We start from the raw sequence: 22,539 nt of genomic DNA on the forward strand, positions 1-22,539 counted from the left end.
AAAAAGAGGAGGATTGGCTGATGTTAGCACAGGGCTGATCTTCCTCACACACACACACACACACACACACACACAAATTGGAAACAATGTAAGTGCCCATCAAGAAGGGAATGATTAAATACATTTTGATACATACATACAATGGAATGCTATATAACTGTTAGAAAGTATCAGATTGATTTATATGAATTAACATGAATGATGTTCAAGCTCTCTCCATATATATCTCTATATTTATTGAAAAATGCAAGTTGTAGACTGCACTGGACAAGATAGACTAACTGCTATAGCAATTTCAGTACCGCTTCATTTCTTGCCCGTGTCACAGTCCTACTGTGCTATGCAGGTCCAGGGGAAGGGGCGCTGCTCTGCTCCAGGCAGCCGTTCAGGGACCCAGACTCCTTCCATCTTCAACACATCATCACAGCAGAAAAAGAAGAGACAGTGTAGAGGATCAGGTGCCAGAGATTTTTATGGGCTGGGCCCGGAAGTGGCAATCATTATTTCAGCCACATTCCATCGTCCAGAACTTGGGCACATGTCCATACCTACCTGCAAGGCGAGGCTGTGATGTCGTCTAGCGTGTGCCCAGCAAACGGGCTTGGTGAGCACTCAGCCAGCCTCTGTCGTGCAAACTGATATGGACCATTTAAACCCATTCCTATAAAAAACCATAAATGTGTGCATGGATATATTTTTAATAGGGAAAATTCTGGAAGGATATACATTAAAGTACTACCTCTCATGAGTGAAAAGGAGACTTTCACTTTTATTTTATATGTCTGTATGTTTTCTTTTTAAATGATGGCACATATTTTCTGTGATTAACAATGAAAAGTTTGTAAAATGATAGTATGTTGCTTTTTTAAAACGACTGAGCAAATAGAGTTAGAATTCTAACTGTTCACTAGGGGGCAGAAGAGGTGCGTGTGTGTGTGTGTGCTGTTTGCCAGTCCCTGCTTACTACACTTCTTGCACAATTTCCTCATTCAACAGGCCGTCTGTAATGTTTATTGAATTGTTTGAGGGAATGACAGCAACCACGCCTCTCACCCTGGCAGGTTTCGGCTGTCAGCTCAACCATCCCATTTTAACTGGATCCTCGAGGCTGTGGGTACCTTATGTGTCATTATTGAAAGTCCGTCTGTTTCTTACAGCTTTTGAGTACTCAGAGCAAGAAGTCTTGTTAACGGGCCCAAATCCCTACTGTGAGAGGAAAGGCCCAAGGTACTGTGCATTGATCTGCTGCCTGCTCTACTGGGATCAGTCTGGGAGATGCCTCAGTTAGACTGTGGAGTGACGACCCAAGCATCTGTCCCTGCCTCTCTGGGGATCTCTGCGGACATCTACCCAGTTTCCTGAGCGCTGGCACCAGATCAGGATTAAGCTGGCTGGGGGCCTGGGGGAATACAGGGACCTCATGCTTGCAAGAATGAATAATGAGCAAATCTCAATGAAAACAAAATCACTAATGTTATTTAAAATCACGAAAACATTTGTCTCCTCTGTGTGGACTTTCCTGCGGCTCCACGTTGAAGTAAATGCTCGAACACCCAGACAGCATGGTGGGCGCCCCCTGCTGGAATGTTCATCATGGCCCGTCTCATAGACGAGTTGGTTGGGACCTGAGAGTTCCACCCCTCAACTCCCTTGAAGCTCCCAGATACCAGGACGGAGGTCTTGTTCATCTTTTTTTTCTCATGAGGCCCAGTACACTGAGGACATACAATATATGTGAATTGAGTTGAATTGAACTGAATTGAATTGAACTGAATGAAGATCGAGCATACATGTGAAATATTATGGGGTACATAAAGGTAAGTTTGGGTTAGAGAAGTTATAGCACGTGGTTAAAACATGAGCCTGAAGCAAGCGGACCACTTACTGGAAATGTGTTTGTGTTACCCACTCAGCCAATGGGGGTTAATATTCACTGTAGAAGATGGAAGTGTCTGCCCTCCCTCACTGAGAACCAGACCCACAGGCCAGACCCTAGCAGCTGTGTTCCTCCTGGGTAACCCCACCCACCTGGCCAGTCCCGATTGGATCAGGGGTGGACCCCTGCCTGGAGCTGGGTCAATCAGATCATCTCTCCTGGAACTTAGGTTTGGGAATGAGCATCCTTCCTACTTCTGGTCTCTTGGCTGAGGTGGCAGAGGAAGGGGCCTGGGGTGGGTAGATAAGCGATTATGTGTGCGGAGCAGGCCCTGGTGAGGTTCTGCGCTTCTTGTCCTTTGGTTTTGCCTATGAGACACCTCTGTGCTTTTCAATAAATCCCTCTTTGTGCCAAGCCATTATGAAATTGGTATCTGTAACACGTGACCAAACCAACACTCCCTGATCTAGACCCCCACCCTCCCGGGATTACTGTGAGGGCTGAAGCAGCGGCTGAGCACATGCCAGCCACAGGCAGCCCCCATTATCATTATTACTATTATTAATGGACTCCACCTCCTCTTCTGATCTGCAGCAAAGATGTAGTTAGCAAAGCAATAATCTCTGTCCTCAGGGAGCAGACGGTGCAGTGGACTGATCCCCCACAATCTAAGCTGCGGTGAGCCCCACGGCCACCAGCCTCACTTTGGCTGTTTTCTACCCTAGTCTCACTGAGTTCCTGTTGTCCCAATAGCTGAATGTTGTCTGCAAATGCCCACAAGAGGATGTGACTCTTTTGGAAAGGGCCCCATCTCAAATAGGCTCTCTGAGCAGGCTCCTGGCCACCTCGCTGTCCCTTCCACCATGGAGTCTGGAAAGCTGGGTAGTGGTCCTCTTACTCATCCTTCCCTGGACGTTGGGAGAAGGCCCGGCAGCACCCAGGTAAGTACTGACTGAGCTCCTTCCCTGTTCTGGAGCTGGTGCCACAGTACACGTGCCAGACATGGTCCCCGTACTAATGATTTTCATTTTCTGTATCTTATGATGTTTCATCTTAAAAATCTTGCTGGTCTGAGAGAGACTGCCCTCTAGAGCTAGCCAGTTCTTTCATATGCAAACCAACCAATCCTGAGTCGACAGCCCCAACCAGCTCCTTAGCGACTCACACACCAAGCCAATACTCCCCCCGCCCTAACTCATCCCAGGGCCAGGCAACTAGAGACCAACGCTACTCCCAGAACCTGTTGGAATTATTCACACTGGTGAGTCCTAAACTCTTGACTCTGCCCTGCCTTGCCTTTCCTGAAGAACCCCCAATACGGGCTCTGGCCTGAGCTTTACCCTCACTCCTGCTTCTGCCTCCTGACTACCCTGGTGCTCCCCATGTGGCCCTGCATGGTATGATGTGCCCCCCCCCGACCCCCGTCAGAACATGTAAGTCATAAATTCTTTTTTCACTGGCGTTGGCCTCTCCTTGTCGTCACTCAGTCACCTCTATACATTAAAATCCCATGGGTACAAATGACAAAAATTCCCTGCCTACATGGACCTCACATGTCTTGAAGAGGCAGACATTACACAGAGACAAGAGATGAAAGAACTATATGGAGGCGTGTGCTATAATGGAGAAATATAGGATGCAGCGAAGCTCTCAACCATCTGAGATGCCGAGATGGATGTCTGTGGATTCTGCCTCATCAGCATCCCTTCCCCTGATACTGCTTTGAGCATCCACCCTTTCCCACTCCCAGTTGCTGGTTCTATGGCATCCACTCGGGAGCTGTCTGGCAACTGGCGCAATTCCAAGGCCTGGCCAATTTACGTATTCTGCCCCCTTGTTTGCAGTCATTGGCTTGAGGACAGGCATGTGACTCAAACTAAGCTAATGAGAGTCTGCTGGTGCCCAACTCTGCCACTGTGTAGAGAGATGACCTGAGAATAGAGCCAACCCAGGGGAGCGATGTCCTTGTGTCGGAGCCTAGAGGTAGCTGTGTTGTTCCTGGCTGCATCCCTGGTTTTTCTAATTATGATGTCCAACAAATCCATTTTTGCCCTAGCCCAGCTGAGCAGGGTTTCTACAGTGAAAGCAAACATCCTGACCAGCAGAGGGAGCTGGTCCCCTTGGGGGCATTGGGGAAGGATTCCCTGAAGAAGTGACAGTTAAATCGAGAAGCAAAAGATGACTAGGAATCAGCCGGGTGGAGAAGAGGGGAGAGAATATTCTAGACAGAATGAGCAGCATGAGAGAAGGCCCCAAGGTGGGAAGAACAACGCTTTAGGAACTTGTTTGCTTCATTACCTTGTGTGTGTTCTGTTATAGCTATAAACTCCTTTGATGAATAACCTTCATTAAACAGGCTCCATGACCCTTATTTACAGTAGTGTCCATTTGTAAAGCACTTTATTGTTTGAAAATGGCTTGTCGTTTAATATGTTATGATTTATTAAATATATTCGGTTCTCCTCTCATGAACCCCTGACTGGGCGTACTATTCATTCAGTCTAATTTTCTACTCTGCACCTAGGATTTTGGACCAAAAATACTGGCTCTTCTTAGCTCAGCAGCCTAGAAGGATTGGGGGCAGCTTTGGGAGTGTTGGGAGGTGGGTCTGGAGCCAAGGGCCAGTATCGCCAGGCGATGCCGCTGCGGAGAGAGCTGAGCAGTGCCACTGTGGCTCAGAGCAGCCATTCATCAGTCCGAAAAGAGAAATGAATTTGTCAATCTTTGGCTTTGCCTTTGCCCCCTAGAGGGCTGGCACTGACGACTCTGGCAATTTGGCTGCCATCTGTAGCCAGCTCTCAGTTACAGGATCAGTGAACCCACCAGAGTGTGTGGGGAGATGCAGATCAGAATCTCTCACAACACCAATCACGGTTTCCCTCTTCCTGCACCTCTCCCGAATCCTGTCCCCATCGCCAGATGATCTAATTTACCTATTTTGAGGGAAACAGGAGGGAAAACTAGCTGAGTTGGTTTTGTGTGACTTTGTATTTCATCTGGGGCCGAGAACAGAGAGCAGGAGACAGATGTTTTCACATGTGGACATCCCTTGGGTTACTAAAATTTGTTGTTATTTATACCTGCATTTTATGATTTAACTTTGACTCCCCAAGTTACCAGCTCTTTGGAGGGAAGAATCAACCGTGCACATTTTTGTAGGACCCACAGCACTGAACACATGTGCCTAGCCTCTGTAGGGTGTTTGATTCCTAAGTCAGTGACTTTTCCTGAACTCATCTCCACGCTGAGAAAGGCCCACAGCTGAGCCCCAGGGTGGAGGACGCATTGGTCCTCATCTGAGGTCGAATGAGCAGGGTAGGCACGGGTCGCTGTGTCCTAACCCGTTGGACCCAGGCCTTAGCGTGGAGACTCTGGCCTCTGGGAACACTGAGCCCTGGGTAGGTTCAGGCTCAGACCTGGCCAGGTGGCTCCAGCCCTCAGGGGGTGCTGAGTCTCAGGTGAGGGGGGGCAGAGGGGGGGAAGGTCAGGTCAGGCTGAACCCCTGGTCAGGTCAGTCCCAGGCCTGGAGCCTCTGGGATGGCAGGGAGACTAAGTCTCCTGTGAGGTCAGGCGTAGGCCTGGCCAGGTGACTAGACCAGCAGGGGCTGGGAGGGCCAGGTAGGAGGAGGGGGGATTGGTCCTCTGAGCCTTTATTGTCTTCAGCTCGAAATAATCTGCATACCAGAGTGGTGCATCTTGGGGTGGCCTGCCCTGAACCCCATCAGTCCCATGCTCCGGCATGGACTATGGGCCAGCAGGGGTCTCTGAATCTGGGTGGGGTCAGTTACAGGCCCTGGCAAGGAGGCTAGAGTTTGGGAGGGTGCCCAGTGTTCCGAGTGAGGGGGTGGTTCTGGGCAGGGGAAGGGCACTGAGCCCCGGGTTGGGGGTGCCCATCCCAAGCCCTGGTGTGGAGACTATGGGCCAGCAGGGGGTGCCGTGTCTCAGGTGGGAGGGTCGGAGAGGCTCCCAGCCCCAGGCAGCGCTGAGTCCTGGTTGGGACCGCCTGGAGACCCTGGTTCCAGGACTGAGGATGCTGAGACCTGGGTGGGGGGTCAGTCCCAGGCCCCGGTGCGGAGACTCCGGGCCAGCAAGGGGTGCTGCGTCTTGGGCGGGAAGGTCAGGCCCCATGGGCAAGGGCTGCTGAGTCCTGGCTGGGGTCAGTCCCGGGCCTTGGTGTGGAGACCCTGGCCTGCAGAGAACGCTGAGCCGCTCGTGGAGGCTCCGCGCGGGCAGGGGTGCGGGCGGGGGGTGGGCCTCGCCCTGGCACGGAGACTCCGGGCCGGCAGGGGGCGCTGGGCTCGCGGGCGGGCGGCGGCCGGCAGGGGGCGCTCTGGCCGAGGCCGGCGGGCGGCGGCGGGGCGCTGCGGCCGGCTCGCGGGCCCGGGCGGCGGCGGGCGCGGAGGAGGCGGAGCGGCGGCGGCGGGCGCGGAGGGCGCGGCGGCGGGAGCGGCGCCGGCCGAGCGCACAGGCCGCGGCCCGCGAGCCCGCCATGCCGGCGCGGGTGTGAGGCGCGGCGAGCCAGGGCCGAGGCGAGCGGCGGCCGCCGGCCGGAGGCCCCGCAGCGGCCGGGCCGGGCCCGATGAGCGGCGGCCTCGGCCTCCGGCGCAGCCCGGAAATGTCCGGCAAGATCGAGAAAGCAGGTGAGCGCGGGGCGGCGGCGCCCCGGGCGCGGGCCTGCGGGCGCGAGCCTGCGGGGCGCGGGAGGGCAGCGCCACTGCCGCGCGGGCCTGCAGGCGCCGGCGGCTTCCCCGGCGGGTTAGGCCGCCCGCCCGCGTCCCGGCGCGCACGGCCACCGCGGGCCGGGCGGCGGGCGGGCTCGGGGCGGCGCGGCCGGGGTCCGGCCCCGGGCGCTGGGAGCCCCCGGCGCGCAGCCGGGAAGCGGACGGAGCCCCCGGGCCGCGCGCGGAGCCGGCGGCGCCCCGGGCCCGGCCGTGCGGCCGCCTTTCAGACGGCGGATGGAGCGGAGCCATAAAATGTGTCACTGCTCAGCAGCTCGAGTTTAAATGTAACCAGAAGTGCCCTCTTCGGTGGCTTCAAAGGCAGCGGGCAGGCTGTGTCTGGGCATTTGCGGGGCTCGCCGAGTTTTCCTCTGGCATCGAGCTCAGCCCTGGAAGCAGGGCGTGTGGGGAGTCGGTTGGGTTTGGGGTAGATGGTGAATCTTGACGCAGCCTCATCTCTTTGTGTGTTCCTAGAAATCCCTGAGAGCTGCCTCCCGATTACCTGGTTTTGCCCATGGTACTGGAAATAGAGTCTCCAAAGATTCGATAACCGCTGGGCTTTGGGGGCCCAGGGCTTAATTAGCCAGGGACGCCTTGCCGGGTGAATCCTTGGGTGCAAGGTGAGGTGGGCGGCCCGTCCAGGCCTCCTGTCTGGGAACACCGCTGGTTGTCTTAAGCCGGGTACCAGGTGAGCTTGGCTGCTGAGGTGTGGAGGGCAGGCTTATAGGGGGCTGTGAAGGTTGCATTGATTTTGGAAGTTGCTGCTGTTTCCCAGGTTGAACCAGGATACTTTCCTGAGATGCGCCTGGGGAGTGGACTCAGAAGGCAGTGTAAATTGCAGCCTGTGGTTTAAGTACAGGAAGGACGTTTCTGTAGCCTTTGAGGGTTTTCTATATATCCGGTTCTGTGCTCAGTATCTTAAACGTATTACTTAGTAAATCCTTGCAGATTCTCTGTGAGAGAGAACATGGTCCTGGTTTTACAGGCTCAGGGCCGTTCAATGAGTTCCCGCAGGCCACCCAGCAAGAGGGCAGCAGGCGGGCCTTGATGCCTGGCTCTCTGACTGGCAGCTGGGTGCCTTCCTCAGGGGCAGGGCCCTTGGTTTCGGGTGCTGCTTTGTGGGTATTTTTCTAACTGTTCTTCAGCCCCAGGGCTGTGCCCAGTGACCATAAGTTGCTTCCCTGCACATGTGCTGTTCCAGAAATATCTTGGTTTAATCTATGCAGCATTTCTCAGCAACTCCTTGCGTAGTGTCTCAGAATGGTACTGTTGGGAAACTTGGATAATTTATTTTTAAAATAACATTAACAGAGTTTTCTTTGATTATAAGGATATGTTCATTGTCAAAAATTTGAAAATCATGGAAAAGTAAAAAGCCAAATGAAAACCACCTGCCATCACATGAGCTGCTTTCCACAGCTCAGACCTCTCAGAATGAGCTGACTCTGCACTTGCATTCTCTGTTACTGGAGAAAGAGGCCTAAGGCCAGTCATTTCAGCCTGGGTTATCTTTGGGCACCTCCCTCTGCTAGGGGCTGAGTAGATGCAAAAAGAAGTGCCCGCCTTCTGAGAAGCTTGTCTGAGGCTGGGAGAGCCAGACCTAGGGAAACACCTGGGCTACCAGGCCTGATGGACCGTGCTATACCGGGGGTCAGGGCCTGTGGGTGCAGGTGAGGGGGGCCTCATCAGCCAGCGGAATGGGGAAGTCTCTGGAGGGGGCAGTGTTGGTGCTTGGCCCTGAAGTAAGGGTACCGCAGGTGGAGGTGGAGATGGGGGAAAGAGGGCAGAGTGGAAGGGGCTGACCAGGGGCTCTGGAAAGCTCAGGGGGAAGGTTCATTTGGTGAAAGACAGCTGAGCAAGAAAGTTCTGAGGTTGGCAAGACCAGGGTTGGCACCTCATGTGCAGCTAGCAAGAGGTGCGACCTTCTGGTGTAAGGTCTTTTGCTGTGACTCACACACAGCTGTCCAGGGAGATTGGGACGCTCCTGGAGTGAGGGGTACACCTTCCCGGTGGTTTCTCCCAGTCACTACAGGGGGACTTTGCTTTGCATTCGATGAGATTTCCTGCCCGGTTTCTGTTGGAGTTTTCTAAATGGATCTACTGTTAAGTCACCAGCAGAGTGTTTCATTCAAAGGAGAGGTCTTAGGTGAAGCTGCGACTCCTGTTAGGGAGTGAACAGTCTCTGGTAAATTACAGAGCCTGACAACAACAATCATTGTTACTGGGTTTTGCTATTTTCTGTTGACTTGAAGCAACAGAAGTGTCGCTTACGTGTGTTCATAATCTCTTCTCTCTGAAAGTAGGACCAGCGGTTTAAGGAATCCAAGGTTTGTTTTTTTCTTTTTTGTAAGGAAGATCAGCCCTGAGCTAACATCCATGCCAATCCTCCTCTTTTTGCTGAGGAAGACCGGCCCCAGGCTGACATCCGTGCCCATCTTCCTCCACTTTATATGGGACGCCACCACAGCATGGCTTGATAAGCGATGCGTCAGTGCGTGCCCGGGATCCGAACCAGCGAACCCGGGGCTGCCAGCAGCAGAGCACGCGCACTTAGCCGCTACACCACGGGGCCCAAATCTAAGGTTTTTTGAGTGTAAAAGAAACCTCCTTTATGCATCCCTTACAGGCCCGAGACTCTTGCCTGTTCTTCCATCCTGATACCTCCTTGGGGAGCAGTGGCCCCTTTAGCCTCTGAGGAGATCTTTTTGAGTCTGTCATGGTGCTCTTCAGTACGTTTACTTATTCATTCAGCGGGCCTGGCCGTGGGTGGGGACTGTGCACGCATACATACTGCCCTCCTCTGAGGGCCTACTGTTTCGTGGGGACACAGAAAGGCAAGCCTCAAATCGGGCTGTCCACAGTCATCTGCTCCAGGGCGCATGGGCGACCAAGACAGTCTGGGTTCCAGAGGGTGGAGGGAGCTCAGCTTACTGGCTGGTTGGGGCCTGTCCGGTTAGGTCTGGTGGAGGAGGTTAAATTTGGAGGTCCAGGGGGAAGGCTAGGGTGGAGGGGAGGCTTTTCTAGACTCCCTGGTGTCTTCCAGAGATAATGAGGGGGAGGAGAGAGGAGCCAGATGGATTAGGGAGCCCCCGGGTGAGCTTGTAGGCAGGCCTGGCAAGGAGAGGATGCTATTCCTTAGAACTAAGAGGGACTTGTTCTAGAAGACCGACACCAGCGGGGCATGTGCGCAGCCGCCCAGAGGCCACTTTGGGGAGCAGTGAACATGGTTCTGGTTGTGCATGCAGTTCTGCTGGGTCTCGGTTTGCTCCTGCTCACTTCCAGCAAAGACGTTGGGTGGGGAGGGTTGATGCCCTAACGCTTCTGGAGCTCAGATGCTCTTGCCCATGAATGGAGGTGACAGACTGGTTGCTGTGGGCTGGATTCAGTCCATAGATGTGTCGTGTTTGATCCACACATATTCTTGAAGAAAAAGGAAGGATTGATGGTCAATATTTAAAAATCAGGAAATCACGCACAAATCTCAGGTTTCTGGTTCTCTTGAAAAATGAGAAGCTCTGGTGACCCTGAGCCCTCGTTCCTACCAGGCGGCTGTTGGGGGGCACCACTCCCGCTGCCAGCCACATTGCGGGTTCCTGTTTCCCGCTTGGACTGTTGACGTTGAGTTTGTATCCCCTTCCTCAGAGAAACTGTTCATGTTTGTTTGCTCTTCATCTGGACTTGGAAATCTTTGCCCGGTTCCTCTGTTGATTCTTTCCCCGATTCCTGCGTCCAGCACTGACTGAGCGCCTGCCCTGTCAGGCACCGTACGAGGCTCTGGGGAGCCGGTGGTGAGCCCGGCACTCATTGCACCTCGGCACAGGCCTTGGTTGGGCAGTGTGGGGAGCGCTGGGGAGATCACCAGGGACCATACCAGACTTATGGGGGAGGAGTGTCAGGGAGTTTTCTCTATGAGGGACTGAGGTTCAAGGTGAGACGGGGAGGACGAGCCGAGTTCGCCGGGCGCAGCAGGGGTGGGGAAGAAGGTGGCTTCAGTTTTACTGACTGCACTCATCAGTCTCAGTTGCTCATTCGTCCTTCCTTCCTTCATTCACTCAGTTCATTCACCAGATAGTTTATCCAGCATCTCATAAGCCCCTGGAGTTGTTCTAGTCCTTGGGATATGGCAAAAAACCCTGCTTCCTGGGCCTTACCTTCTGCCTGCGCCAATCGAAACAGATGTCACAGAGATGTAAATGATGCAGTTTTTTTTTTTTTTAAGTCTCTTTCCCCACTCTGTGTTCCCAGCAAACCACAGTCTGCTGAGGAGTTTTGTCATTTACGGAACCCTCTGGCCAGCTGTCCAGGCTCCCTGCGGCCTCGAGCTGTCCACTGAGGCTGGTGAAGTGGCAGCAGGCTCACCCAGTGCCCCGACGAGGACAGGATAAATGTGGTGTGTCAGGCTCCAGTGCTGCGTTCCTCAAATGTGTGACGATGCTTTTATTATAAATTAAAAAGAAAAATCTACACTGACTGCGTTCGTAGTAACTTTTTGTCATTGTGTTTTCTCAGAACAGATAAAAAGTACAGGTACTGTCATATGAGGCTGCACATTTTTTTAGCCTAGGAAGGAGTCCTTGTAGATCAGCAGTCACTGTGTCTTGATCAATTTTGAACTCCTCCAAATTTTACACTTCCTTTTTTTCCACAGTTCGCAATCTTTGTGGTCAAAATGCATCCTGTCAACTAACAGGACATTTTTATGGCGCCTTCTAGTCATTCATTTGCTCTTGCAACACTCGCCGAGTCCCTCCTTGTTGGCAGACACCGTGTGATGCCTTGCGGTGGTACAGAGCCCGCAGGAGCGTGGCCCTCCTGGGGTCACAGTCCCAGGGTAACATCAAAATGGTCTTGAACGTTTCTGCAGTTTCCTATGTTTTCGGCATGCATTGATAGACCGCCTTTCACTTGATCCTCGCCACTGTCCTGAAGGCTAGAGCAAGGCCGACTGTCCCCATTTGGCACCTGAGGGCAGCTACAGCCCAGGGAAGTTTGCCCGGGGTCACAGCCCTAGCCAGTGAACCGGGGACCTCGCCTCAGTCCCTGACTCCCTGCCCGGCCCTCTTCCGGCTTTTACAGAGCGCTGCCAAGGGGCTCCCGTGTTGCTGGCGATATAGTAGCTTTCTATCTTAATTCCTGTTCCTGGTTCTGAGTTTCTTTTCTGATCTTACAAAAAAAAATCTCAGCTGAATGAAGGTAGGCCTGACGGGGTCTCTAGGCTGCATGTGACGCTAATCATACTAATAACATTAGCAGTACTATAAAGAGATAAGAAATAGCACGAACACAGGCTGAGCATGTTTTAAAAAATCAACCACAGCAACCCCACTGTTTCCTGGTCTCCTGAGCAGCTGTTGGCAGAGGTGGTTTGAATGGGATTCCTTGTAGCCAACAGAGCTGATAGGAGGACTGCAAAGATGAGTCATGTGTGAGCTTGCAGAAAAATCATTTCCCAAATTAGCCTGGATTGGAGAATGCCTTGAGCAGGGCTGGGTCTTGCCTCAGTCCGGCTGCGTGTGTGCCCGTTGCCATAATAAGATGATGCGCTGGAAAGGGCAGCGGCCTGGCAGCGCTGTCTGCTCCCGCACCCACGCGGCCCCCGCCAGCCCACCGGGCGCCTCGCTGCTGGGACAGGTGTTCCTCTGCCTCGGCGCCCACCTTGCCCCGAAGGCTGTTTTATGATTAAAAAACCAAAACCCACGGTTTGTGAATTATTAAGGGATCTGTCATCTTAGTTTCTGGTCATTTGTTTTAGACCATTTGACTAACAGTCTGAGACCTGGCGTTGTGACTGTGGGCAATTCTTTCCCTTTTCTGGGTCTCATTTTCTCCATTAGTGCCACGGAAGGGAGGGACTCTAAAATTAGTGCTTCCCCGTTTTGTTTTGTTTTAAAGCAGCCCATCCTCTTTTACACATAAGAAGGCTGTTAGATAGTGGGTAACGGGGAGCCACTTGGGGCACAGTGAGTCCTCCTTGCTCAGCTGTGGCCCCTGAGGCTTGTCCTGGGGCTGCCTCCACCTAACACGGTGTGAAAACCCACTTCCTGGATGCACCTAGCCTCCTCCACCAAAACCAGCTTCCTCCCTCCTTGTGCCTTCCCTTGCTCTAGCAATTGGTAAATTCCATGGGAAGTCCCAGATAAACACTTTGGGGAGAATGATATTGTATAGCTCATTCAGAAACCAAAGCCTCAGTTTTCTTTCTGCAAGTTAAAAATCAATAAATGTAGTCTTAAATAGACCGTTTGCTCCCTGAGGGGGTGTGCCTGGGCCTGTCTGGTCCCCCACAGGGTTGCTGTCACTGTGCCTACAACACAGTAGGTGCTCAGTAACTACTGCCTCGTGAATTTACTTATAGTAGCATAGAACGAACTTAGGTTTCTGATTCCAAGCTTCAAAATTATCTTTAAATGGAGCCGCTACTGGGTTTTGAATTGCCAATGAGGATATTTCTTGGTGAACCAGTAGGACCAGTACTCTCATCAGGGTATAGAGTTAGTTGGGGGTTCTGTGTTAACCATATACATTGATCAGTGTTTCAGTATAGTTTTCTGAAAATTGGTGATGAGGCTGAGATTCTCAGAACACTGTGTCGAGAGAGCTCTGGGACATGACGAGAGACCAAGCCACACCCAACCCCGACACTCGGCAACTGTCAGGCAGCGCGTTCCCGGAGCTGGCGCCTGCACTGGCTGTGTGGTTCTGTGGGTGCGCAGGGACAGAGTGCTCCTGGCAGTGCTCGCTCGCGTTTCGCCTTTCCCTTACAGACCAGGGCACATGCCAGCTCTGCTCAGCCTGCCGCCCCTGACGAGCACCATGGTTGGAGTCTCTGTCTCTACTTGTTATTTTTTCCACCTGGCCTCTGAACCATCAGCTCTCTGTGTATGGAATGACTGCACAGTGCACGCTCTCTTTGAGGGGCTGGCAGAGGTAGGCTCTTGGGGTTCTTCTGGCTCCCCCTTTCTTCTTTGTCAAGGGGCTTAGGCAGAGTCTCTTGCCAGTTCCTCCTCCTCTGTGAGTGAAGACGCAGTGGAGAGACTTACCTAAAGGGATTAGGAATCTGGTATCTGGTGGTCACAATGCCTCCTTCTCCTTCCTTTTTTCTTTCAGACAGCGGTTTGGAAGACGGATGATGGTTCTCTGAACCAGAGTCCTGACCTGCAGTCTGGTCTGCTTCTTCCTAAAATGCTGTTACTGTCATAACAGCCCAGACCCTCCAGTCCCGTTAGCCCCTTAAAGGGGATCTTTCTCCTTGCTTTTCACTGGCTCCACACAGTCATTTTACTGCAAATTAAGTTTTGTGATCTGGAAGCTCTGCCCTGCTTTTAGAGCATAAAAGAAATGGAGCTGTCGAGCACAGGATGGTGGGTGGTGCTTCCCAGGCCTGGGGACAAAAGGGCGGAGTTCAGGTGTTTGCTTTCTAGCTTTTCAAAAATTTATGCCATTGGTGCGGACGTGACGGACGGGGCTCCCAGCCACACACTGTACTGTTCAAAATGGCAGCCAGCCCGCAGTCTCCCTGAGCAGGAGGGTGACGCTTGCAGTCTTTGGGAGAAGGGAGGCATGGATGGGGAATGAGGAGAGGACAGTGGAAGTCCAGTGGAATGTGACGGCTCCGAATAACCACTTCATTGACCCCAAACTAGCAAAAAACAAACAAACAGAACCTCTGGTTGGAAACAGTTGTTGTATTTATTTGCTGGTTATGGGTAATCACATGCGCCTCTCTCCTTCAAGTGACTGGTTGTGAATAAACAGATGGGTGATTGTGCCTGGGTCAGAGGATTGGCCACTCACAGCCCCTCCTTTCAATAATAAATACAGATAATAGTAGCAGTGCTCATTCATGGAGCGCTTACCATGTGGCGGGACCAGGCTCTGCTCTGTGTGTTTTACACGTGTGGTCTCGTCTGATCCTCACAACAAGAGGTTCTCATTCTGCAGAGGGGGAAACTGAGGCACAGAGCTCTTCTTTTGTGTGTGGGATCCCGAGATCCAAAATAGTTGAGATTTGCTCCTGGTCATATACCGAGTTGGGAGCAAGTTAGGACTAAAACCCGTTTGACTACTTCCCATTTATCCGTATTTTCATCGTCTGTGATGACATTCTATTGGCTGTTGTGACTTGCGTGGAAATGAGCCTCCACATGTGCAGGGACCCCTCTGCCACTGAGGTGGCTGCTACACTAAAAGGGCCACTTGATAATGCTGGAGGGGCGCCTGAGGAGACAGTGGTCCTCCGGGCTGCCCTGCGTCAGCTCACAGGGGCCAGGAACCCCTACTTCGTGAGCAAATCGCTTAATCTTTCTGAGCCTCTGGTGCCTCTGTTGTAACCTGAAGGGGTGGACTGACCCATCTCAGAGCCCTTTCTAATGCTGATTCTCTGTGAGTCTAGTCTGCAGTGTAAAGTGGGGAGCTGGATGTTTTGGGGTTGGTTTGTTGGATCTTAATGACACTAACGTTGCATGGCAGTTAACTATTCCTCATCAATACAACTTACATAATCCTTTATAGCTTTCAAAACACTTTTATAGACATGAGGTTTTCTCTGTTTTAGGTTTTGTTCTTTTATTTGGTTATTATAAGGTGTTGGAGTTACATAGCACTTTTCCCAGATGAGGATGACAGCTAACGATTGTTGAGTACTTCCTGTGTGCCAGGTGCCGTGCGAGGAGCATTACTTTCAGATATGTGTATGATTTATTTAGTTCTGTTCTTATAAAGAGAGAGAAATAGCAAGTATTGGGCCCGTTTGCCGGTTGAGGAAAGGGAGGCAGCAGGAAGGGAAGTGACTTGCTAAGGTCATGTGTTGAGTGAGAGGTAGAGCCACTTGGGGAACTTGGGTCTCACTCATCGCTTCCCTTCCCTCCTCGGTGTGTTTTCCTCTGGCCACAGGAGAGTTGGGATCTACTGCTAGTCCACTGCAGAGCCACAGGGAGGCTGGCTTGGAGACACCGTCCTTGTTTTTGGTTGGAACTGCTCTGGGATTCCCCTGGGGCTTTCCAGTCTCTCTGTGGGACTCTGAAGGTGACTCCATATCTGCCTACAGATTGATGAGGCAGCTTCTGGTTTCTCAGTTACAGAGGTGGCTTTCAACGTGTATTTGCTGAAAATATTGCATGGGAATCTGCTTTGAATGTGAGTAGTGGGAAGTGGGCTTTAGTTAAAATATCTCCATCCACCCACCTACCCACCACCCACCCATCTGTCCACTCATACATCCACCCACACACCCAGTCACTCATTCACCACCCACCCACTTACTCACCCACCCATCCATCCGTCCATGCAACATTGCCTGAGTGCTCACTGAGTGCCAAGCAGGCTGCCAGGGCAGTGGAGGGTACTGAGAAGATTAGAGGCATCTGTGTGCTTAGGAACTTGACAGTCTGGCCACTGCCTGTGTTGTGTGCAGGAGACTTTTGATCTGGGCTTTCATACTTTTCTTGATGCTCATCCATATTGGAGGCAGCATGAGCCTGGGCTGGAGGTTAGGGGACCTGCCTCATGGCCTCTGGGTCTGCACTGAAGCACTGGATCAGTGGCCCTCTGTGCCCTCAGTCTCCCCGTCTGTGAAGTGGGAGGATGGACTCAGTATGGAGCAGGGACTGAGAGCATGGGCTTCTGAGTCCTATAGCTGTGGATTTGGATCCCAGCTCTCCCATGGAACAGTTGTGGGGTCTTGGGCAAGTCCCTTTGCCTGTCTAAGGCTCAGTTCCTTATCAGTAAAATAGAGAAGATCATAACAGTGCCTGCCTTACAGTGCTGAGGGAGGATGAAATGAGATGATGCACCTGGAGCATATTAGCAGAGTCTGGACACATAAGTGCTCAATAAACAGCAGCTTTTGTTCTTACTTGATGTCCCCTTCTGCTCTAAAATGACCATTTCTTTAAAAATGGTCATATGGTAAGTGAAATTCAGACCCCAGCACTCACAGCAGACGGGGAGGTCTCTGCTATTGAGGTATTTCCTTTCAGGGTCTTTTTTTTGTTTGTTTCTACATTTGAGAAAGCTGAATTCCAGGGAATAGATTTTTACAGCTAAGTAATAAACCTGCAGAGAGATCATTTATAGGAAGAGTGGGTGGTGGCGTTCCAGTTGAGCTACACATGTGGCCCCAGCGCATCGTGGTAGATAAAGGAAAGTCCTGATTGTGTTCTTTCTTAAGTCCATCTCAGAGGAGTGGGCCTGTCCTCATGGGCGGCAGCTCGTCTCAGAGCCAGAGCAGGGCTGATCCCTGGCAGGGATAGTTCTGCTCCATCCCAGGAGACACCACCTCAGTTTCTCCTTGCAGGGGTGACTCAGAGGATTAATTAGAGCATCTTAGTTCAGCACCGAAGGTGAAGTGATCGCCGTATGGTGCTTTTGTTTTGTGACACTTAAAATACCACAAGCTATTCAAGGTCTTCGTGTACACGTAACTTACACATTGCTGCAATTGGGGTGACTTCAGACCCTCTATTTTTCCCCCTTGGTTATTCCTCACAGTGAAGATAAATTCAGAAATCCTGCTGTATTGTTCTGAGTCTCCCTTCAGCTGTGCTTTCCTGGGCTTTTCTGATACATGAAAGTAACTGTGTGTAGTCTCCTTGCACGGTTCTCAGCGCAACCAGCTCAGAACACAGGGCTGTTTGCAGAGACCAAAGCCCAGTCAACCCTTTTCACTTTCTTTAATCATTCTGTCCGGGAGCTACAGAACCTCTCACTTAATTAGCATAACCACACTAATTTGTGCTTCTGCCTCAGCTTGTTAAGAGCGCCTTACAAATATTAATTCTCTGAGCTCATCAGAAAACCAAAGGCACAGATCAAAAGCATGCTTTCCTCATGACCTATCCTTGTTTTTTCTGTTCACGAGGAGCTGTCTCTCTTAATTACCCTAAAGGCACAAGGCTGTAGAATGCAGTTTTTACATTTGACCAACATAGGAATTGAGTTAGAGACCTGGACTGCATTTCAGCGCCACCTTGCAGGGAGCCCAGAGTGCCCTTGTCCCAGCTTAGTAGGTGAAATGCACCTCCTAGTGAGGAGATCCCGTGGACTAAAACCATCCTGTGGAACGTGTGAGTCACTGTCACCAGGAATGCTTGGAACTGTGGCATCTTTGGACGATGGAGAGAGAACTGGCCTGAACGTCTGGTGCTGCCGCAGATCCGCTGTGTCATCTGGGGCAGGCCATGATCCCTCCCTGGACCTTGAACTGGAGTAGTGCTTCCCGAGCTTTTTAAGATCATATGTCCTGCAGGAATGTGATGGAAGCTCCGTGGTCCCTGTCCCCTGGAAGAAAGATTCATTTGTGTGGACATGGTTCTACCAACTCTAAATTTCTGCTGCTATATGATAAACAATAATTTGCAAACACCCCAGGTCTTGGAAAGCTCTCCTGGCATCTCAGCTATCGGAAATAATCAGGACTTAGTTTCTCCTAGTTCAGTCAGACTTGGTTTTGGTCAATAATTATACATTCCTGGAGTTTTGTAGGGATTTCGTGAGATGATGCTTGTAAGCTGCTTAGCATAATGCCTATGTGGATAAAAGGAGAAATCTTTCCCTTTCTGCATGAGAATTTTTTTTTTCATTTACAATATAGTAAAATTGACCTTTTTTGGGGTGTACAGTTCTCTGAGGTGTTTTTTTTTTGTGAGGAAGATCAGCCCTGAGCTAACATCCGTGCTAATCCTCCTCTTTTTGCTGAGGAAGACCGGCTCTGAGCTAACATCTATTGCCAATCTTCCTCCCTTTTTCTCCCCAAAGCCCCAGTAGATAGTTGTATGTCATAGCTGCACATCCTTCTAGCTGCTGTATGTGGGACGCGGCCTCAGCATGGCCGGAGAAGCGGTGCCTCGGTGCGCGCCCGGGATCCGAACCCGGGCCGCCAGTAGCCGAGTCCGCGCACTCAACTGCTAAGCCACGGGGCCGGCCCCTCTCTGAGTTTTAACTCATCTGTGGATTTGTGTAACCACTACCACAGTCAGGATTGAGAACAATTCCATCACGCCAGGAAAAAAAAAATTCTTGCTGCCGCTGTGTAGTCAAACCCTTCTTCCACTCCTGGCAACCATTGATCTGTTTTCCATCCCTATAGTTTTGCCTTTTCCAGAATATCACATAGTATGTAACTTTTGGAAATTGGCTTCTTTTACTCATTGTACTGCCTTTGAGATTCATGAAGTTGTTGTTTTTATCAGTAGTTTATTCCTTTTTTATAGCTGAGTAGTAGTCCATTGTATGGACATAATCAGTGTTTATCTGTGTAGAATTTGACCTTGGTTACCTAGCTCTGTTTTCTGGAAATGAAGATGGCATTTGACCAACAAAAATCAAACAACTCAATTAAAAAACTTGAGTAGACATCTCCAAAGAAGATATACAAATGGCCAGTAAACACATGAAAAGATGCTCAACATCACTAATCATTAGGGAAGCACAAATTATAGCTACACTGAGATACCACCTCATACCCTTTAGGATGGCTACTTTCAAAAAAAACAGAAACTAAGACGTGTTGGTGAAGATGTGTAGAAATTGGAACTCTTGTGCACTGTTGGTGGAAATGTAAAATGGTGCAGTCGCTATGGAAAACAGTATGGCGATTCCTCAGAAAATTAGAAATGGAATTCCAATATGATCCACCAATTCTACTTCTGGGTATATACCCAAAAGAAATGAAATCAGGGACTCAAAACGATATTTGTACACCCCAGGCATTATTCACAATAGCCAAAAGGTGGAAGCAACCCAAGTGTCCAAAGACGGATGAATGGATAAACAAAATGTGGCGTTATACACGCAATGGAATATTATCCAGCCTCAAAAAGGAACGAAATTCTGACACCTGCTACAACATGGATGAAGCTTGAGGACATTATGCTAAGTGAAATATGCCATTCACAAAAGGACGAATACCGTATGATTCCACTAGTATGAGATACCTAAGAGGAGTCAAAATCATGGAGACAGAAAGTAAGTAGAATGGTGGTTGCCAGGGGCAGGGAGAAGGGAGAATGGGGAGTTACTGTTTAACATTTAATTAATATTTAAGTTCAGTTTTGCAAGACAAAAAGAGTTCTGTGGCTGGATGGTAGTGACAGTAGCACAACAGTGTGAATGTGCTTATTACTGCTGAACTGTACACTTAAAGATGGTTAAGATGGTAAATTTTGTTACGTGTATTTTACCACAATTTGTAAAAAATTACTACAGATAACAAATATTTTTCAATATATTTACATAATTATTACTTAATCTTAAATATCTTAATATAATGTTATATTAAAACATTAAAAAAATGACGGCATATGACAACTGTATTACTAGGTAACTGTGCTTATGGTAAAAATGACCTGTAGTTTAATTAATTACATCTGAGCTGGGAGGAACTGTAGATGAACTGTAAACGCTTGGTGGGACAGCATACCTTGGGCCTCCTGAGTGTGGTGACCCTTGTGATTGGGCACGGCCCTGGAGGGAGCCTGTGCAATTATGAGGTGTTGGCTTCTGTGAGGCAGGAAGCTTTCAAGCCAGGGTGGATCCCGTACCCACCAAGTCTGGATCTCACCGCCTTGGACCTGAGCTTCTCAGCTGTGCTAGGCTCCTTCAAGGACCCTCACAGAGGAGATTGTCCAGTGCTGCCCTCTGGCAACGTCTGGTTGCCGTCCTGTATCCCTCTGAATAGATCAATGCTAAGAGTGGCTGATGGAAGTCCAGGGGGCCTAAATTCCGGTTGAGCCCCAGAGCCTGGTCGTTGTGTAGCCTGGCACATAGTGAGTGCTTAGTGCATGTCAGCTATTAATAAAGACTCTCTCAGTCTCTTCCGTGGCTTCCATCTGAGACTCTGTCTGGACACCATCGTGGGCACTTACTCTCTGAGTTGATGACACAGATGGCATTTACTCTGGCATCATTTGGCAGGATTCCAAGCTATTGGCCACATTCATGAGAAGGCTTCACTGACTTGGGGAGGGGAAGAAAGAGGTAGAGAGAGAGAGAGAGAGAGAAGCAAGATCAAGGCTTTCTCTCAGAGTTTTAAGGCCGAGCAGACCCTGTTAGATGGAATGGTGCCTGCATTTGGGAGTTGCCACCAAAGATTGCCATGAGAGAGTCTCTCTTCCCACAAATGTCATTAACACGTCTCTATGTGAATCTGGGATGATAGGTAGTTACTATGTTTTTTTGATACTATGGCACCAACACATGTAATACACATTATTGATTTAATAACTCTTCTCAGGAAACAAAGAAAAATAAAATACATTAGCAGGGTGGATTATAAAACAATACATCCTGATTTCAGAAGGTAAACTGAAGAAGTATACATCTTAGAATCAGGGTAATACAATGTGAAGCGTTGATTCATTCTTTCAGCTGGTTTCTTGGGCCCCTACTGTCTACAGTTTGTGGCAGAGATGCTGGGGACATGGTGATGGATCAGCCAAGGCTCCTGCTGTCATGGAGCTCACTGCAACTGTCCAAGTTCTCCCCTCCAAGTGAGACCTAGCTTTTGATTGAAGGGTCAGACTCTGCAGTCTTGCTTATAAACGTAGCCCTGTTCTAGCCTCACAGTTAGATGTCTGGACACCAGAGGAGAATTGTAGTGCTCATGTAGACTGTGACAGATGGGGAGATGATCACACATCCCGGCTCACACCTGCCGTCCTGGCATAATTGTTAATAGCACCCTCCCTGTCGCTCTCCGAAGTGCCCTGGATTGGATGGGAAAACACTGAGAGAGGAATCATTTACAACTACCGAGTTCCACAGATTTGTGTTGGAGAGGGTCTTGGTTTGCAGTGAGAGAACTATTTCAGAAATATGGCCTGTTCCAATAGAGGATCAAGCCCACAGAGTCCACAGGAGGGTCAGCTGAATTTGGTTTTGGTCCCATTCTCCCTGTGGGCATCTGCCACTTCGTATGTTACAGTCACTCATGGAAGGATCAAAATCTGGGACAGTTTGGTTTAAAAAACAATAAACACGTACACACAACAGCCAGAACGTGTTTTCCTTATGATAAAATTTAGATTAACCAGATCTTAAATTCGTATTCTTTGGAATGGATGGAAAGGATATTAATGTTTGTGTCAAGTCTTATAGAAAAAGTTGGAAAAATAATTATATAGGAAAACTAGTCTGGGTTAAGTTGGACAGAGATTTTGTTTTCCTTGTTGCTATGGAAAGGAGTATGGGGATTGAATTTTTGTCAGAAGTTTCATTTTTATTCAAGTGATATATTTGAGGTTTAAAGAAAACAGCCAGAAAGACAGGTAGGAAGCTTTGTGTTTATGACAGATTGGTAACTTGCAGCCTGTCATATTGGCAAGTGTTGATGACGGATCATCTGGGGCCAGGCGGTCCCTGTCCTGAGGGCCCGCTGGGTGTCCCGGAACGCTGCCCGCCTTCTCCAGTGGGTCTCAAACTTGAGCACCTAGAGGTTGCTGGGCTCCAGCTCCAGTTTCTGATTCAACAGTTCTGGAGTTGGGCTGAGAATTGGCATTTCTAACAAGTTCCCAGGTGATGCTGATGCTGCTGGTGGGGTGGGCGAGTGGGGGGTCCCCTTTGGAATCACTGCTTAAAGTTAAGTATGGAGGGGAATGGAAAGTGTTCTAGGATTCTGCCTAAAAGTTTGCCCTTAGAATAGTAGTGGTGCTGGTGGTGTTGGTATAAAAAACAGCTGCTCTGCATGGATGACAGGAGCTGTGCTACAAATGTTTAGTCCTCTCAACAGCACTGCAAGGAGGTGGTAATGGCCTCATTTTACAGATGAGAAAAGTGAGGCCCAGAGGGTTTGTGAGACTTGCCCTGCTGGCGTGTGGGAGAGCCGGTTTGAAGCCACTGCCTGGTACTGAAATGAACCCTTGTAAAAATGGATACATGGCGAAGACATCACAGATTGAAGAGGATTCTAATAATAGAAGCACAATTGAACAAGAGGCTGAGGATGTTGAT

At 50.2% G+C, this 22,539-nt stretch overlaps 1 protein-coding gene across 4 annotated transcripts in view; it reads left to right on the top strand.

Moving 5' to 3' along the window:
- Positions 1-6,319: 6,319 nt before the first annotated feature.
- RAPGEF1 (Rap guanine nucleotide exchange factor 1) overlaps positions 6,320-22,539 on the top strand; it is a 143,019-nt gene continuing 126,799 nt past the window's right edge. For 2 of the 4 annotated variants that reach the window (XM_087418883.1, XM_087418884.1), the window contains exon 1: positions 6,325-6,516. In XM_087418883.1, the coding sequence (XP_087275009.1) occupies positions 6,456-6,516 (61 nt within the window). In that variant the 5' untranslated portion in view covers positions 6,325-6,455. Of the gene's footprint in view, positions 6,517-22,539 lie in introns of all 4 variants that reach the window. The other 2 variants (XM_087418886.1, XM_087418885.1) reach the window with 2 other exon arrangements.

Source organism: Ceratotherium simum, chromosome 29 (assembly GCF_057802395.1).
Source record: "Ceratotherium simum simum isolate JZ-2026a chromosome 29, ASM5780239v1, whole genome shotgun sequence".
Lineage (NCBI taxonomy): Eukaryota > Metazoa > Chordata > Mammalia > Perissodactyla > Rhinocerotidae > Ceratotherium > Ceratotherium simum.